The sequence below is a fragment of the Poecilia mexicana genome, unplaced genomic scaffold (assembly GCF_051168715.1).
Source record: "Poecilia mexicana isolate PSO_F unplaced genomic scaffold, ASM5116871v1 scaffold_3, whole genome shotgun sequence".
NCBI lineage: Eukaryota > Metazoa > Chordata > Actinopteri > Cyprinodontiformes > Poeciliidae > Poecilia > Poecilia mexicana.
This window is the reverse complement of record NW_028263372.1, coordinates 20,804,716-20,824,791: the sequence shown is the minus strand read 5'-3', so window position 1 is coordinate 20,824,791 and position 20,076 is coordinate 20,804,716. Positions and strand designations below refer to the sequence as shown.

Genomic DNA, 20,076 nt, shown 5'->3' with positions numbered 1-20,076 from the left:
AGGGGGCGGAGAGATATGAGGAACAGGAAGTTAATGGGAAAGTGATAGCTGTCTCCACCTGGAGTACAGCCTGAGCTGTGTGTTAGGAAGGGAGGCAAAGCAAGGGAAAGAAGGGAGCTTCTGCAGCTGACTCCTTCCCTGTACTCTGGTTTGGGTAAGTTTGGCTCTCGCACCACGTATAGCTAGTTAAACTTATCCAACAACGGCACTTTTTCCTGTTTACCTCACTCACTATCTGTGCAGTATATAAATTCTCAATCTGCCAACTGTTTAATGTGTTATGTCATGTGGTAATGCCTTTGATTCCAACATGCCTCCGTTTGTAAATACAAGAGGCACTCAAAAGGCTGTGGTTTCTTTACAAGCATGGCGCCCCCGGCACTTTGGTAGGGAATGCATTGAGGGAGAGAAGGATTGAAAGAGTGAGGGAGGGAGCGAGAGGTGGTTGGAAACTGTATACACTTCCCGTTGCTCCTCTGCCAACCCCTCTCCCGGCTGCCGCTGGTTGTGCAGGCAGGCGCTGAGCAAGAAATGTGAGAAGGAGGAGTATGTCCTCTCTCCTGACTAAACACGGCACCTTAATTATGCACTTTTCAGCAGGTTTTACCTTTAACACCTTCCTCCCCGGGTTGAGATTAGTGCTCACCATGCTTGATTTACTGCACAATTACTGAACAAGAGTTCTACCTAATCAATAAACAGGAAGGGGAAAAGTGGTAGTCTTTGATGTATAGTTTTAAATTTCTTGCACGATTGAGCAGAGTATATGGTGTGGCAGCTGCGGGGGAGCTTGGGTGCAATGCCAGTCTATGAATGAACTTCTCTGCCAGCTGTACGTCTTTGTATTATAACACAGAATATCTAATGTTTGTGGCAGGTACCAGGCGACTGAGAAGTGTTTCAAAACTGTAGTACAATAAGGCATGGACATGGTTGTAGTGTTAATTCATAAAAGAAAACAATACACATTTATTGCATCTGCATGATTAGCTAAATAGTCATAGGAGTGTGCTTATGGAATTGATTTTACGCAGAAGTTGGTATTTTTTAAGTTAGTTAATTTAGTTAAGTAGAAAATTTGGAAATTAGCACATTTTTTCACCCAACTAAGTCCCTTACAAAGAATCAAGTTTGAACTTTGAGCAAAGTGAAAGGACCATTCGGGGCCACCAACACCCCTTCTTGTTTTGCTGTTGCCCACTACCACATGGTCGTTCTTAACATACTTTGTGTTTATTTTTCTTAAATTTCTGATAAAGAAAAAACCTTGGTCATATTCGCATCGCAAATAATCTATACCAAACTTCTTTTGAGGACCACTAAAGGCAAGTGTCACCAACAGGACACCTGTCACAGTTTGAGAATCACACCTTTACAAAGTAGTCATAAACTCATTGACCACTCTAGAAAACATCCCTTTTGTTAGTGCAGATCATGTTAGAAATAAAAAGAAGGAGAAAGAAAGGGAGAGAAAGAAATCTCTTGTTTTGCCTTGGTGTGCTCTATATTTGATGTCCTGGAAATCACCAGAATGACCTCTGTGATGACACTTGCTAATGGCATTTGGAGTTATTTTAGGAAGCTTCAGCTGACTGTTCATCAACACTTTCTGGGGCTTAAAAAGCGTTTTGCCTGCCTGGCCAAAGCAATATGACTCTTCCAATTAGCCTGGTTTATGTTCGATTTTTAGTTATGACAACTATATCTTAGCAGCAATTATACAGCACTCGGAATGATGAGGGTTTAGGTTATTGATGCTTAATTGATCAGTCTGATCAATAAGAACTTTTGTATATTTTTTTGTATGTAAAGTGATTTTTTATTTTTATTTTTTTCAGCTAATGAATGGGCCAAGCACAGGCTCTGTAAGGAATCTGTGTTACTAAAGCAATGTTCATTACTGATCCACCTGGGTGTGTTCATATAAAGAGGATAGGTACCACATAGAACAATTTTTCAGCACACCATATAGATCTATTATAAATGCTATTATCAATCTGAAAAGTTGTTTTTTTGTCGGTTGGAGTTTGGATCCTTCTAGTTAATTTATAATGGTTTCAAGACTTTATGAATCAAAACAAGGACTTTAAAAGACTGATTCCCAAATGTTTCGTTGAATGAAGGGAACCACTCATTTAGTTTGCATCTTCTTAGTTAAAAGCAGGAAGGAGTTAATAGGCGAAAAGGTGGGTGTTTACTTTTTGAGCTGCTTGATGAACCCTCCATCAAGGTACTTTTCGTACCATGAAGAGGAACCCACATATTCACCCACTTTGTATATTCACCTCCACTCAACCCCACTCATTAATTTTCATTTTAAGAAGAAGACCTCTCAAAGGGCACATTGCTCCTTTTGTCAGTGTAGTGCTGCTAATAAAGATAGCTGCGTACGGCTGGGTTAAATATTGACACAGGCTGAGCACATCATCACTGTTCTTAATTAGCTGGCGTCTCTAGCAAGGCTGTGCGAGGGCAGTGCATGAAAAACGAAACATTTCCCCCACACGAAATCTCGCACCACCCTCCTCTCCTCAAAACATATTTCTATGAATTTTACATAAGAAAGGATACGGGATAGTCAGAAAACATACAGTGTTACAGCTATCACGGCCTTATTGCATAGCCTGGAGCTGCAACCAATTATGTGTTAATGAAATATTTACAATACCAAACTGAGAACGCCAGGGGTGAGAGCGAGATAATACAAGCCTGAGGAGACTGGATTCTGTGTCTTCTCTCCACTCCACTGTTTTGTCTGTATGGAAGGTAGAACAGGAGATTGGCTAATGACAAAAGGCTCGCGAGGAAGAATGTGGGTGCAGCTGCTGTTTAGGGGTTTTTTCAGTCTCCCCTACTGCTGTGGAAACATTTCAGACTGAGAATTCAATAGGCCTTAAGGAAGAAACAGGTAGCTGCAATAGTGACTCACTGAATGTCCAAGTCAGGCATGTCCAGCTTCACCCCTCCAGTCCATGATTTCAACTGGCAACTCTCTCACAGGATGTTGGCATGTGGATCTGCATTCACTGCAGTGTGCGGTGTTTGTTCTCAAGGACTAATTGTGTTTTGGTAATGTTCCTGCTCTGAATTTAATTCTCACTGACTGCATTAATCATTTCAAGTGGTGTTTGCTTGTATCTTAATCCAACACCCTGCCAACCCATGATTCCCCATCTCCGTTTCTTTTTCTTAAGACTATCACCAAACTCTCTGTCATTCTTCATTTCCATCTAACAAGCTCTCTCCTTCTCACATACGAAGCACCTTAACAAGGTGCCGCATCTACCCTATGCTAGGGAAGTGACAAATAAGTCATATTTTACTAAAAGTTCAGCTTAGTTACAGTTGTTAATAGGTAAACAGTCATATCACTTAACGTCTCCAGACAGCTCTAAATACTGGTGTTATGCTTTTATTGCAACCTGATAATCCTCTAGATTTCAAGGAAGTTATGCATGCAGGTGTAAACTGATGGTCTGTCTACCTGTTCATTTTAATTCTGTATGGACTAACTTCATCTGGTTTGTTTGAAAATAATACATTTTCACTTGAGGCTGTGTCAAGTTGTTGCATTCCTAGAACTTGGATGTCTGTGGCATGCTACCGTTGGCCCAATTCCTTACATTTGTCTAAAAGTCGGATATATTTACATAGTGGAAATTTATGTTTGATAGCTCTCTTGTTTGAAAATTAAAAAAAGAAAAAAAAATTAGTTGGGGCTTTGAGGTGTCATGTTTGTGCTTGAGGATTTTGAAGTAGGCTTTTTTTTCTTAAGAAAAATAAAAAGTGTACAAAGTGTTTATTAATCTTTGGTGTATTAATAAACTCTTCATTGTTTCTTGAATCTCTACCTTAATTTGACAAGTTGAAGCATCTGAGTGTCTTATTTATGAGGGAAGTTAGGATGGAGTTGGCTTGGTGGATTGGGTTTGATAAAACGAGCTGAGTAAAAAAAAAAAATAAAAAAAGTAACGCTTAAGTTTTATTGGTTTGACTACGTTTTGACCCTCACCTGGTCATGAGATATGTATCATGACTGAATGAAGACTTGGTTTCAAGCAGGTTGCATTAGATTTCTGTGTTTTTAAAATGGAGTGCAGCTGTCCTGGGAGAGAGCTTTGATTAGAACTACTGCTCCTCCACTCTGAAAGGAGTCAGTTACAGTGACTTGTGCAATTTACCATGATGCCTCTTGGGCTGCTTTCTTTGGGGGTTTCCCAGGCACGCACCAAAAGGCAGAGACTCTGAGGTAGACCTAGAACATGCTGCAGGGACTGTAAATCCAATTTGGCATGGGGACATCTTGGAATCTCCCAGAATGAACTGGCAAGGCCTGGATGGATGCTTCTGGCAGCCCAATAATAGTCGAAGGAATTTTCCTCAAGCCAAAGCTTCTAACTCTAAAAGAAGGAAGAAGTTACATATTATGGTATCTCAAAATGTCAACATCCCTATCTGCTCCAGTATGGGTTCTATAAAATATCTTTCTTTAGTGTGCATGGGGAGTAATTGACTCCGTTGTCCAAAAATGGAGCTCTCATTACGATTTGCCTCACCTGGCTTCCAGGTGGTGCCTTGTCACTACATATGTCAGAAAGTGCGCGTAGCAGTTGATGTGGCACCCCATGACTCCACCCTGCTCTCTCCACCTGCAGGTAATCTGGTTGTACTGCAGTTCTGGCAGGCTCCTCCCAGCATGGATTTCATAAAAACTCCAGGAGGTTAAACTGTTAATTAGCTACTGAAAGAAGAGGCCAGCAGCTTGCTGTTAATTTGTTTCACTCGCTTCTTTCTTATTTTAAAAAAAACAAACAAAACAAAACAAAAATATGACATCATTTCCTGCCTGTTTTTGGAGTCATTTCTATATGTCACAAAAGCTGGACCCCGCTCATTAAAAGGGAGAGAAATGTGTTTATCCGGCTATGATTAAAAGTGTACATTATGTATGTAGAGCCATGCTTATCCAAATGTTCTTAATGAGAGAGACCCTAGGCGCCAGTGTGGGGCTCCTGTGGGCATAGACCCAGGCTCGTTATCACTACACAGGGCATTGATCTCTCAACCGCCTGCTTGCTTATCCTCCCTCTCCTCAGCCTTTCAAAAACAGCGAGCTGCACATGAATTATGTGGACACATTGATCAGCTGATTGAGAGCTATTGTTTAGAGGCCCGGGTCATTATTGAAGGAGGGATTACCCAACTCTTGTTTTGTGCGTGCATGTTGGAGAGTGTATTACTCAGCTCCTTGTCACAGCACACGCTCCTTTTAGCTCACCTTAGACTTGCAGCGGCTGCACAAATGTTCGTGCACATTTGGACACGAGGAAGCACATATGCTTGGACCTACACAATCAACGTGGCCCAAATGACTGGCTACATTGATTGCCTTCCATCTGCAATTATGTTCCCATTGTTTACTTTGCAGCATCTTACTCCTTCAAACGGAATTCAATAATTATTGCTTTATTTAATGTAAAAGTAAGTAAGAGTGGTGGGTGTGGAGCACCAATAGCTGCGCTGTCTGTGTCCATGACCACCCCTCCAAAAAGGACTCTGTTTCTATGGTTAATGTTAAGTAAATTCTCTCCTAGGACATCTAGAGTTATCCATCTTTACCTTTCTAATTTTCCTAAGGCCACAGAGGTCCGTTCCGCTCCTGTATCCACTCCAAGAGACAAATATACAGGCTGTTTTTATCCACCGGTAGTGATGGATCATTTCTGCAGTAAAGGAAGCAACATAGCACATTATGGGCTTTGAGACACAGGGACAGGATGCAGTGGAGGGGTGGCTGGGATTAAAGAGCAAAGGGAACGAAAGGACACGGGTGGGGATGAGGTTCAGGAAGCGGTAGGTATGCAGTTTATGCCTGGAATACACAGTCTCCTTAAGCCACAACCTAACTTTTAGGCGTGTTGTAACTCGCTGTGCCTAATTCAAAGCAGCCAATGTACTTGGCACCCAGTGGGGGCCTTTGTGGTTTAAGCTGTTGTTCGTGCTGCTGGCAGACAGAACATCACCAGCCAAAACTGCAAGAACTGACTGCTACTCGTAGTCACTGCTTTGCTAAATAACCGGCTTGTGTTCCAGGGGAATCCCGGTGCACAAGCTATGATAATCAAGATCCCAGTAGATTTCTGTGAATGGACTTACTCACACACGCACGCACGCACGCACGCACACACACACACACACACACACACACAGGCTGACAAACTTTTTAGGTTTTTCATTTGATTAAACTATTCTCAGCTCTGTATCTATATGATCATACCGACAAGGAGTGTTTTCTTCTGCTTCTTACTGTTGTGGGCTTTTCAACGCCACAGGACGCTCTGCCTTGTCTTCCTTCATAGAAACATAACGGTTATGTCATACTTTATAACTACCACTATGACCTCACTGTGGTCGCATAACAAAAGGTGCTGTATGACTTATTCCAACAGGAAGTCAAAACCTGTTTCGTACCTCTGTGATTTCAATGATCTAATTTTCTCATGTCTGCCTTGTTACAGTACTTTGCATGGCGTCAGGTGTGAATTGTAGCTTTCTAAACCATGTATGCCTCTCATAAAATGCACGCATGCGTGTGCCCACACATACACACACACACACACACGCACACGCACACACACACACACACACACACACACACAGAGGAGAGCTTTTAGTGCTGAGAATCAGGGAGACAATTACAAAGCAATATCCAAGCAGATACTCGCTGGCTCTCACAGGGAATTTGGCAGCTCTCTTGGAATTGATAGCTATTTAGCTCACAGATAGTAATCTGTTTTAATGCATTAATTTTGTATTAACAGCACTGCCAAATTTAATGGTGGAAATTAGGCTATGATCATAATGGCATGTGACTGTGTGAGTGTGTTTTTGTGTGTCTGTGTGTGAACAGTCCTGATGCTCTTTTTGTCTATACTTTTTGCATGTGTTTGTTGCAGGCGCGTGCTATATTACCGGCTCCTTTGGGAGCCATTCTTTGAAATTACCGGCTTTCTTTCTCCCTTCCACCCTTCCAGTAATACCCCCTTAATCTTGTATTAGCTGGACTCTCCCGGCAACCACACTATTCTGTGTTAAAGGTGCACTTTTACTTTGCATTTAAGTGGCTGGAAATGCAGATGTATGCCGTGCCCTGGGTGGGCGTCGTAACTGATACAGGCGTGTGTGTGCCCACTCAGAGGGCAAGGAGCAGCGTGGAGTTGTGAGAGAGAGGATGGGGTGGTGCCCACACCGCCCCTGTCCCTCTTTACCTGAAAAAGCGCAGAGCACTGCTTCAGCCTCCACAATGAGAGATGAGGGCCTTCATCAGGGAGAGAGGTTTAAAACGCCTCGATTGCAATTTTAGACCATGAAGATAAAATAAAGCTGAGAACTGGACCTTCTACCACTATGAACACCTACGGTGCCTTGCAAAAGTATTGACACCCCTTGAACTTTTTGTTACAAGTACTGTGCAAATGCCGGTACTTTACCGGGAGTTTATTTAATAGACTACTAAGAGTAGTACATAAATCTGATGTGCAAAGAAAGGGTGAAATGATGCAACAAGAAACCTTGAAGCTGTGGCGTTCATTTTTCTTTAGTCTGCTTTGATCTTGCAGCTCATAATAAAAATCTAGTGTAGTCAGTATGAATGCAGCTGTTTTGGTTCTGGAATCTGTTGTGGTCAGATCAAGAATTAACTTTTTGTTCCACATGCAGAGTTTCCCTTCCCATCGGTGGAAGGGAAACTAAAGCCACACATCGCTGTTGACACAGACTCTCACTGTGAAACATGGCAGTGGCAGCATCATGCTGTGTGGATGTTATTCTTCAGTAGGGACAGGAAAGCTTGAGGACTCGGAATAGCTAAAAATCAGAATAAAATTGATACTCACAGACAAATTCTCCAGTCTGACTGAGATCATGCTGTTTAATAAAAGGATTAAGGATAACCTTTAGATGTGCCAAAATAGACCAACTACAATAGACATAAAACTGTAATTTCAGCAGAGGGTGTTTCCATGAAATATTGACTCAGGTGGCTGGATACAAACACATGCCACGCTTTTCATATTTCATTTCAGAAAAAAAAAAAAAACAATGTTGAAAAGTATTAATTATTTTTTCTCCAATTTATCACTATGCACTTCTTCCATTAGTTTGTCACCTAAAATTACAACAACACTCCAAGTCATGATTGTGATTTGATGAAGGGTAAAGGAAATACACTTTCGTGAATAGCGGTTGGATGTTTTAAGATTCTTGTTGATGGACTAATATGTAGAGTTCTGTCCCTTTCCATTAAGCATAAATTACATTTTGTTTAAAATAATTGTCACCAATCAACTTATCGTTGCGAACATGTTTTGTTTTACACATATACTGTTATTATGCTTTTAGTATGTCTCGCTTTTGTTGCTTTACAGCCGGTCTTGCATTAAAATCCCTCAGCTGCACACCCACTACTTAAATGCGGTAAGTGCTACTGAAATCACTGCAACCGAGGCAATCAAGCGCCCACACCCCCGCCCCAAAGCACCACGGCACCCCTCCTGTTGGGGCCTTGATAGGGCAGTAAGAGACCCCAGAGTCAGGCAGCACAAGTCCTCCTAGGCCAACATGACTTTTTCATTAAGCTGCCAAATTCCTCCTCTCGAGTTGGAGGTGATTTATCAACCGGGGACTTCATTGAAGGTTCATAGGAAACAGACACAAGCCCCGTCTCATGCATTATTATGTTTCACATTCAAAGTGTGGATGTCTGAGTGAGACCTGGAGCTGGCCTGAGAGAATATCCAATATATATTTGTGCTTTTAGATGTGATCCCAGGAATCTCGCATGGATAATTCAAGGAATCAGAGGAAGCTTGTGAGCGTGATGATCAGAGGGGCTGCTGGCTGTCTCTGTGCCGCTCTCTTATGCAATACACAATTATGCCTAAGACTTGGGTCCTGAATGCTAAATGAGCAGAGACCACCTCGCTCTTCATTAGGCATGATTCCCTTCCTGTTTCACTGACGCAGGAATGCCCCAGACTGCTGCAGGTCACGGCCAACGCAGAGATGGTGAAAGTGTTGGTTTACAGGTGTAATCATTTGAGATAGTAGACAGAGCTACAAGCAGCAGGGCAGGCTGCTTTTGGCCCCACTGAGACCATCTCCCTGACCAGTCAGGTTTATAGTGAATTATGGTCGATTGCGGGGCAGGCGTTCTCGAGTTCACTCCTATATAAACCTTGTGCTTTTTATGGGGAACTATAAAACTCCCAGGATTCCACCCCCCCACCCCCTTCCTCATGAGACTGGCTTTGAAGTTGCAGTCAGGTGCTGTCATTTTTTAAAACTTGTCTTCTCGTAGATTTTTGGAGCCTTGAGTCATTTGCGGCAGCAGCCCTTTTTAATTCAAGACATCTGCTGTGACTAAAAGCAATTTGACTGATTTGCTGTCATCTATAACTGAATCTGTCTCATATTTCCCTCTACCTTATTTCTGATGCAATATTTGTGTAGAGCGCAAAAAGGAGGAGAAGGAGGAGGGCCCCCGCAGTATCCAGCAACACCTATTCATGACATCATGGATGGCTTAAAACGAGGCGAGAAAGGAGAGCACACAGAGCTTTTTACAATCACCTAATAACTCTATTACACTGAGCTGTGGGGCTCACAAAGAGGAAAAAAAATCTCCTATTCCTTTTCCTGGAAGCGGTGTCTTAATGCACATTTTAGGTGTAGAAGTGAGAAATGTGAAACCAAAAAGAATGAAACACAATAGCTCAGAAAACCCCATGGCAACATTACAATATTGCCAGAAAATTAAACATTAGGAGAAAGGGACAAAAGCATTTTAGGGAGGCATAATATTGTTATGACTCTTTTTTCTGTACCAGGCTGTCAACACCTGATTTGAAGGTAATGCAGTTAAATGTGTGATATTTCCATTGCTTTTACGTCTTACAGCCAACGGAACGGGCCATCTAGTTCAGAAGAGGGTAGCTCAATTTCCTTTTCATAAGTAGAACCATATTCTGATCATGCAGGTGAACATTTAGGGCAAATAAAGTTAGAAGATTATATTCTGAAGGTGTGGGGTGAAAAATACTCAGCAGTCAGCTAAAAGCAGTCGATTTGTTCTCTAAGCTTAATCGTACCCAGGCTTAGGTTTCCACAAACCATTTTAGTTGGTTTTAAAGTCGTGGTGCGTTCCATGTCCTGTTTGGTTTTTCTTTAATTTCTATTAATAACTTGTTTGTTTAACCATCCCCTTCAAACACTGGACATTAAGGGAAAGAAAATCATTTTAATGGGATACAACGTTGACCAGTCTTTGTCTTAATTTGTCCCAGAAAAATAGATGGACATTTTTTATTTTTACTCTTTTAGCCAATAAGCTCACGGTAATAAGGCATCTTTTTAGAACTTTTTAGAATTTGAAAACTTTGACTTTTCAAATCATCCAAAAATAATTGGAACATGTTGACGTTAAAGATATTTTCCCCTCTCAAAACGTGGCGCACACTACATACACAGGAGTCGAGAAAATTAAAGGGAAGAGAGGAAAACTTGGGGAACTGACATTGATTCTATCCACAGAAATCCACAGCAAGACATCCCGGTTTCATACGAGTATGACAAATGACAGGCGTGACACATACAGAGTGAGGGACTTTTATTGCATACATGCATCAGTGTGATGCTTTAGGATAATGGTCAATAACTCCGTTGCTCACACCAGGCCCAGCCATATTGTGTTGGCCTTGCATCATTGATTGAGTCATGCAGGAGGTAATTAGATTGGGGCTTGGCGGTGTGACGAGTGGTTGTGGTGGCACGGTGTCACTATGGGGTGTTATGCATGTTGTGACTCTATAGAGGGACAGGCTGGAGGCCGGACAGGGCGTGCTGTTAAGTGTCGGGGTCAATACCGATGCCGATTTTCTGTTTTGCGAAGATTGTCCTCCTGTTGGGGAATGTTCTGTTTTCCCTCAGATTGCACTCAGTCCCCCCCCCCTCCTGCCTCGCCACAAGCTGACTTTGCCTCTGTTTCTCTATGAGAGCGAGAATTTAACTCGCTATGATCAATATTTAGTATCCCATGCGTGAAACAGGCAGATGTTTGGAGTTTCCTTTTTCAGAGACGGGAAGCTTCTGTTGAGTGAAGGGGATCAATGCTTCCTTCCGTCTGTGAGGCTGCGGACCCGCGGCTTCTGAAGGATGGCTGATGCTATTCCTGCCCACCCTTGGGCCCCCTGAGATTTGCGTGCCTCCCTGGCTTCTCCTGTCCTGTTAGCCCATGAAACAGACACTCACTCAGACAAGTGTGCAGTCCAAACAGTTGTCTTGAAGTGAAAGAGGTCTGGATGTTAAACAACGGGCCCGTGATTGGGAATTGATTTGTTCATTTGCCAGCTGTGTGAGTGAAAGTGAGTCGGTGGTGCCTGGCCAGCTATCTGCCATCCACAATAACTTCTTTCTTCTCTCTCCTTCTCGTCTCTCTCTCTCTCTCTCTCTCTCTCTCTCTTGCTCCGTCGTCCTTCTTTCCTCCCTCAGCACCTGCAGCAGCACGAAAATGCGGTGGAGGGAGATGCCTGCTACTACCACTGCGTGCTGTGCAACTACTCGACCAAGGCCAAACTCAACCTCATCCAACACGTGCGCTCCATGAAGCACCAACGCAGCGAGAGCCTCAGGAAGCTTCAGCGCTTGCAGAAGGGCCTGCCGGAGGAGGACGAGGACCTCAGCTCCATTTTCACCATCCGCAAATGCCCTTCTTCAGACACAGGTCAGGACATGACCTTTTGGCTCTTTACGTGTGAATTTCTTTGTTTTTTTATTCTTTTATGCAGCTTTATTCATGAACTGTCATCAAGTGGCTCAGTCAAGAAGCTTCATATGTCCTATCTGACGCGCGCACCTAAACCTCTCGATTTTCGTGTTACTGTTTTTGTTTATTTGAATATTCCTACTTTTGGACAGCCCTTTTACCCTAATTGAACTAAATGACAAAAATAAGCAAAAATAAGCATAACTTTTTTTCCATTCAATTTTTAGCTGCAAATATGATTTGCTACAAAATATTCCTGCCAAGGCACAACTCCCTGTTAATGGAAGCTGTCCCTTTTTAGCCATTAGAGACACATTAAGATAGAACATTATGTATGGAGAAGGAGACGCTGAACAACAGCAGTGGCTTTCTAAACAAGTACACCAAAAAACAGACACTGCCTCAACTGTAGCTCGGCAAAAACAAAGTGACTCCACTGTCCATTTATTACGGACTGATTAGGAGGAGTGAGCTGTGGTCAATTAACACGCTTTCTTAGTAGAGATTTGGTTTTCTAATCACTTTAAGTTCTGTGTCTTGACAAAGGGCCTCTATTGTGTGTCCCTCCAAGAAGGAACCATTTACTTCCCTCGCACACATACTCGCTGTCTGTGTTATGTGGGTGAAAAAAAAAAGGGCCAGCCTGTGAAGACGCTTTGTTCCAAGGAGGCAGGGATAATGAAGCCAGCGGCCGGGAAATTGCGCAAAAGGCAGTCACAGATCTGAAGCAAATCATTAGAGAACATATTTAGCTGAGCAATTAGGGACAATTAAGCTTTCTGCTCACTGCACTCCAAATATGTTAATGACTACAGTACAGTGGACAGGCGAACATGCAAAGGCAAGAGGAAGGGGCATTTAGGTTAAAAGGGATGGGGGTAGGGATTTTTTTTGTTTTCAGGATAGAAGAGTTGTGCTGTTTGCAAATTGTTTTTAGTAAATGATAGGCCATTTACGTCATCCTCTTCTTCTTCTTTTTTTTTTTTTTACTTTTACGTCTTAGACGGCCATATCTGTGTCCAAATTAGGAATTCAAGCCTTGAGTCAGGCAGTGTGCATTACACATGTACAAATGCTTACAGCCCTTCAGAACCTCATCGGATTACAAGAACCCTCACTAAACCAGACCACTGGAACCTTTTTCCTGTCAGGGTGTTTAAAGGTTCACCATGCAGTTTGATAATGACTCAAGGACAAAATTAATTGTAAAGCCTACAGCTTTACTATAGTGTTTAATTATTTGAGGGAGTACAAACTGGCTTAGATGTATCATTGACTAAATGTTTCCTTCATACTTTGTACTGAATTTCCACATGCCAACTGGACTTTCAGTGAGAATAACTAGAATGTTATCAAAAGTAACATTCCAAAGTGATTATTATTATTATTATTACTTTTTTTTTTTTTTTTTTTTTTTTTAGAAAGTTTGAGTTTCAAGAATCTGCATGGACTCAAAAAAGTTGCTTCTCATGTTTCTCTATCTGGTTAGTTTTCTGTTGACACTATTGACACATCAATCAGGTGCTGAAAGTGTTACTGCCTGAAAACCCCAGTGAGTGCTGTTTGGGATAAATCACTTCCTTTGTTCTTTTATATGCTCATGTTTGTGAGTTTAAGTTGGTATTGTTGCCACCTATTGGCAGGGCATGGGCACTCCATCATTTTGGGACAGAGTATCTGTTTCTGATCCGGTCAAACATTCTTTTCCAATTAGGGAAATGATCCAATGAAGATCTTCTAGTGGTAACATGATTTAGACACTTACTACTCGTTTTACTTTTCAGTCTTTGTCAGAAATATTTTGTCTAAACATGTACAAGATCAGTGTAAATTGTTGTAGCCATGTTTTTTTAGCAGTATCTGTCTTGAACTTCAGATATAAGCAGTTTTAGTAAAATTACCATAATGAGATTAAAATTTAATTGTCTTGCTTTTGTAATATAAAGCTTTACTAACTGTTTCTATCCTCTTGAAACAATAAGATTTTAGTAAATTAGCATTTGTCCCCTAAATTCAAACCGCTCATCCAAACTTGAATTTTGTAGTTGCAAACTGTTATTGCGGAAATAATTAGATTTGATTAAAATTAAATAAGTAAACGAATACAATTTCCCAGAATAAAGACTTTTAAAAGGCCAATGTTTGGTGCATGTAGACACATGTTATTTACAACATAGGAAAAAACTTTTAGCAATACCCTTGAAGAAATATAGTCATGATATTTATTTTACTCTTCTGCTTTCCAAAACTATGATCAAATTCAAGATCAGTAACTGTGACCCAGTATTATTTACTGGAGTCAATTATTTAGCAACACCCCTCTTTGTTTTGCACAGTAAAAACATACTTATTTTGATTTAAATCACCACAGTGACAGTCTTCAATTGTAATATCCAAAAGTGCTTACTTTGCACTTTCTTCTGGATAGCCACAGCTGTGTAGTTTGCCTTGAAGCAGCATCCTCTTTTCTGAGCCTGAGCCTTTCCTTCTTTTGAGCAATACTTCATTATTCCCTCTCTGTCACTTATTTTAAATTTCTGTCTTTTGTATTTTTGGTACAGTTGCTACAGTGGCTGAACACTGACTGGTTTCTGAGCTGATCAAGGATTTTTGAGTCATCTATTTGGGTCTTATTACTTTCTGGTTTGATCTAGGAACTCTTTCTCTGCCGGTTTAGGTGTTAGGTTATAACACCTAAAGATTATTTTTTATTTTATTAAATAAAATAAAAAATAATCATTTATTATCAAACACATGTTGCAAATATTGACAGGAGGTAGGAAATCTCTTACTTTTTTTTTTTTTTAACAACAAAGGCATAATTCTGAACTAAATCACTGAGCACTATGGGTATATTACTTCTTTCCATATTGTGGCTTCTCATGAGGATGCAGCAAATATGGACAACTGGAATTTGGAGCCTCAAATCCCCACTGAGCATAAAGTCCAAAGAAGGCAAGGACAGCAGAACTTTTATTTTTAATTAGAAAATACATGCACAAAAGTCCCTGCATTGTTTTCATTCTTGCATATACTATAAATGTGCTGCTGAGGCATGTTGCCCTGTGGCCCCACCTTCATTTGTTTTCTTTAACCCTTTATCTGTGGCAAAACAAAGGAAGTCTCCAAGGGACCTCAGCCCCACACATCTGCCATGTGTGCAGAGGTCACTGAGTAAACCTCGTGTTTGACTTAAACCAAGACGCCCGCACTAATCTGTAGTTTTAAGAAAAGTGGCTCAATGTGAACAGATACTCAGAGAAGATGGCGACATGCATGGGACACATTCACGGGAGATGAAAGGTGCTCCTGGAGCCTGAGAGCAAAATGTGTCGTGCGTTTAGATGTTCAGTGGAAAAAAAAAAAAAAACAGCGAGGCAACCGGTGCTAGATGTCATCTTTCCAGGCTCTCTACATAGAAAGTCATATGGACACTCAGAATAAAAATGGATGCAAATCCAGATGGAAAAACATGTTTGGGTAGCTCCTATTTGAGAACTATTGGCACACTCCCACCTATAATGACTCTATTTCAATCGAATGATACTCCCAGGGCATATAGCTCTGTGACACATTGGGGTTTCGTCGCACTTAATCAAATACTATTATTTTCTTTTTTAGCATAGAGCAGAATGAGAGCATGACTTTAAAAAGGGCAAAGTAAACTGAAGAGTGACGCTTGGTTTTTGCCTGCCTACGAAATAGACGAGGAGACAAAAGCAGGGGCGCAGAGTGTTTGAAGATGGTGAAATATTAGTATTTTTCTGGTGTGTGTGTGTGTGTGTGTGTGTGTATAAATGTGCGTTTTTATGCATGTGTATGAAGGAGGCAGAGATGGAGAACAAACGTGGCTGACAGTGAGGATTAGCTCCTGCTGTAAATCTGCCTCAGTCACAGATGGCAGGCCCTTGATCGCTGGGCTGTGACGGCTTGGCTCTCTTCGCAGAAGGAAATCCCTGTCTGCGAGTCAGAGAGGCTGGAAAGGAGAGGAACAGGGCTGGGGCCACCTGGGAAGCCACCAGTCATTGTGTCTTGTCTGAGTGAAAGTAAATACTTGAGCGTTCTAAGTTAAACAATTGTTTTTGGAGGTCTTATTCTTCCGTTTGTTACACATACTGCTATGTGGTTCTTCTAATTGAAGTGTGAAGCCCCCAAGCTAGATCAGCATCTCTTCGTTTGCTACTTTTAGAATCTGTCTACATGCCTGCAAACATCACTGCCTTTTTAATTTCATGCGTAACATTTAATGACCAAGACAGCAGATTTCTGAGATCTCTGTTTCTTTAAATAAGCTGTAAGTTAGCTCAAAAACCGTGCCTATCGAATGCTAGACTAAGATTCGACCATCCAAGTCCAAGAGGCTACACGTTACTTTTAAGAAGAGTTTTCTTAGAATTCCAAGATTGCTTCTTTCATAAAAAATATGTTCTGAAAGTATTTTAGTTTAAATATGAGTCTTTAATACAGTGTTAGATTAAAAAAAATATATTTTATGGATGTTTTTCTTTTTTATAGGAAACTGTTGTGTGTGCCAAGTGTGATACTTAAGTATTTAGGTATAATTCATGAGTCAGCTGTTTTTAGTGCATTTCTGCAATAAGTTTCTCTTAATGCATACGATTCTGACTTTTTTGTTTGATGAAAATCTTATGAATACATGACTATAAAGGCTGAATGTTACAATGAATGAATGATACAAAAAGGAAAGTATTTTGGGTTTTGTTTTCTTAATGCCTCCAATAAACCGGTTTTTAATGTAGAACTTTATCCTATTTTTATAGCGGACAATAAATAGAATAATCCGTAAAGATGAAAAAACAACAACTGATGAATGTGGAAAATAACTTTACAAAGCATAGATGACAAATTAGTTTTTTTTTAATGGTACTTAATTGACTTACAAGATCTAATATACTGATTATCCTACTGTTTCATCTTCTGCTTCTGGTCATTTTTTGCACCAGATCAAAGATGAGATTTTTTTTTTTGTTCCTTTCTTTCCTCTTCTCTCCTCTCATACAATCTGTGACCTGTGGCCATGCTACAACTTTGAAATTCAGGTACAATCAGAGGTGAGCCAGGCCACGCTTGGATGGCATGCGACGTCCAGAGTCTGAGCTTCTGCTCCCCACAGGCAAGAGAGAAACAGACGGTAGCCGTTTCTGGAATGTCCTTCTTTATTCATGCTTGTTAAAATGCAAAGCGAACCTTTCCAGAAACAGGATATTGTAGCCCCCAACCACCAGACCCTTTCTACATGCCACATTATGGGCAATCTGAAAGTAAGTTGTATGGGCAGACACTGCTGCAATGCGCTTTTAATAAAGACCGTTATTGCCCCACTGATGCAGAGTGGATATGAGGATGAGGGCTGTGCAGGCCTGGATGAGCAGGGCCCCAGAGGGCCCACAGCTCACTCAGACCTCTGTCAGTCGCCTGCCTTCTAATCCCTGTCCGAAGGGCATCAAGGCAGCATAGGAAATTGTTTGCTGTCTGCATAACGTGCCAGGAAATTCATAAATGCATTACTTTTCATTTTGAAAATATTACAGAAGACTAGACATTTATTAAAAAGCCAAAATGATGGCTTTATAGATTTTCCAGTGTAGGATTTTAGCATTTATGTGACCCCTCTGCTAAAACTACCACACTGAAGTCTCCTGCCTCCTCTATCACTGGCTTGATATAAAATCCTCCCTGTGCCCCTCTTGTTATGGCAAATTGACCTAAGAGCCACCACTCGAGCTGCGCACAGGAATGTGTGGTGTTCAGATTTTCATTGCCGCTCCAGACTGACGCTCTGTCCCTGCCAGATGATCAAAAGACGACAGACAGGATATTTGTGAAGTGACGGAGAAACTCTGTTAGTTTGGCAGCAGAGAGCCGAACCCATGGCAGGACCTCCGAGTTTGTGCTCTGTTTGTTTTCTGGCCTGCGCCTAATTTCTTTCACTGTCAGTTATGTCACGTGGGTGTAAGTATGCACCAGATTTTACTTCGCAAACTCACATGCCCATAAACGAGGCACACACCTAGGTGTCTGCACTGAAATTCAGGCCATGTGTGGCTGCAGGAGGCTCTCCCTGTCATCGAGACCATTTTTAGAGGAGGCCGAAAGCACATTATAATATTGGTTTCCCCCTCTCTTGTCATTACGGCGCGCTCTCTTTGAAAGCTGATCCAAAAGATAGACAGTCCATCAGGAGACTGTCATCTCATTTGTACTTACTAAACGTGTTAATGAGTTCTATTTTCGGGGGCCAGAGGCTTTGCTGCTGGATACTGGAGCAGAGGTGGCGATCAGTGGTGTGAGGTGCTGGATTGAATGATCCGGAGGAGCTCGCCGGGAGGAGACGGGGGTAATGCAGTAGCCTCGCTGCCCCTCATGTCAGTCACTCAGAGTGACCACAGCCTCCACAGGGTCTGTCAGTCAGGGCTGAGGCGGGAAGTCTGTGGTTACAGACAGACAGCGGAGGAGGGAATAGATTAGGTGCCAGAGACATAATGGTTGTGATGGGTTTAATTATAGCAGCGGTCATGTCTCTGTCACAGGTAGATGAGATGAAGAAGAAACAGATTTCCAGCTTTCAGATGAAAGTTTTCTGTTTATGAATGTAAGAGTTTTTATACACCTGTCTTACCGAGTAAACAGCCAAGCAGTTATAATTCGCCATATAAGTGTGTTAATGTCATGTCAACATTGGCTTGTTAAGCATGACTTATTCTGAATAAAAACATATTTTAACGTTTTTAGCCAGAGTATCTTGTAATTTTTGTAGTCTAAATCATTGTTGTTTAACTTTTCGGAGTATTTTTCTCTCTCCATCTTGAACGTGTGCCTGACCGTGACCGCATTTTATGCGTTGTGTTCGTAAAAACAAGAGGAATGTTGACACGCAGAGGACAAAAGAAGAGGTCGAAAACACCTGCAGCAGCAGATAAACAAAATCTGAAAGTCGTGAATAAAATAAAACACAATTTAAAAAAAAAACAAAAACAATACCTTAGAGTAAGGCTGCACAATATGTTGCGCATACACCATCAACACAATACCAGTTTGTGCAATAACCATATCACAAAGTACTGTTAGGAGGGCAATAATTGTTACCTGATATATTCTAAGTGTATGCTATAACATATGCTGCACCAGTTGATTGTTTTATTGTGTTAATTCACAGTACAAAGACTCATGTTGCCATTTTATGTAATAGACCGAGAAAAAGTAGTCTTGTGAAATAGAAGAAAAATACGTATAAAGATATTAAATAAATATATATTTTTTAATAAAAAAATCTTAAATTGCTTGAAAACCTTAGGTCTGTTAGATCAAATCCATGATTTGCCAACTCCTCAATGTTTTCTGCATCCTATTTTTGCAATATGTCTGGGTTTACATTGAACTGTTGTTTGCTTCACAAAGTAGCTCTGGGTTTTTGCCCTGTTATTGGAAGGGGAACCTCAGCCCAACTCTCAAATTTTCTGTGGCCTCTAACAGGTTTTCTTGCATATATATCATTATCTATTTTTATCTCTGAGCAGCTTCTTTGTGCTGCTGAAGAAAAGCATCCCCATAGCATAATGCTGGGACAACCATGTGTCACAGCGAGGATGGTATGCAGGGTTATTATCCCACCAAACACATTGTTTACGTCTAGGCCAAAACAATACATGTTGGCCTCATTTTAGTAGATCGTGTCATGGTTGTCTTATAACAGTGGCATTCTTCTTGCTGCTCTTCCATAAAGTCTATTTTAGTAGAGTGCATTATGAATAGATTTACATACAAATAATTCTCCTCTGTAGCTATGCTAAAGGTTACAGTAGAAGTACTGAATGTCAGTTTAGGTGGAAGGCCATGATTTGGTAGCTTTACTGTTGTGCTAACTTATTTCAAACCTTTCCACAATATAATATAACATAAGAGTTGGATTTTATTTAGAGTGGTCAGATTTAAGGGGCCCACAGTAGGAGATACCATACATCTCCTATTTTGTTTGTAGTAAAGTTTAAAAACCTTGTATTCTTTATCTTTCACTCGACAGTTATGAGCTACTTTGTTTTTAATCATAATAAATTCCTCTGAGATACATTAACATCTGTGTTTTTAATGTAGGAAAATGTAATATCTTTCAAAGGCCAAAGGCACCGTAGTTCTTTTGGAATCACCAAGTTAATGGCGAAATACAAATATGTGATATTTTTTAATTGATTTTCAGATTTAACTACAGAAACAACAAAAACAAAACAACAACAACA

The 20,076-nt window shown here is 41.0% G+C and overlaps 1 protein-coding gene across 1 annotated transcript in view; it reads left to right on the top strand.

Moving 5' to 3' along the window:
- The window catches only part of zfhx3b (zinc finger homeobox 3b), a 141,384-nt gene that overhangs the window by 68,133 nt on the left and 53,175 nt on the right, over positions 1 to 20,076 (top strand). The window contains exon 5 of the mRNA XM_014972913.2: positions 11,548 to 11,779. Within this exon, the coding sequence (XP_014828399.2) occupies positions 11,548 to 11,779 (232 nt within the window). The remainder of the gene's footprint in view (positions 1 to 11,547; positions 11,780 to 20,076) is intronic.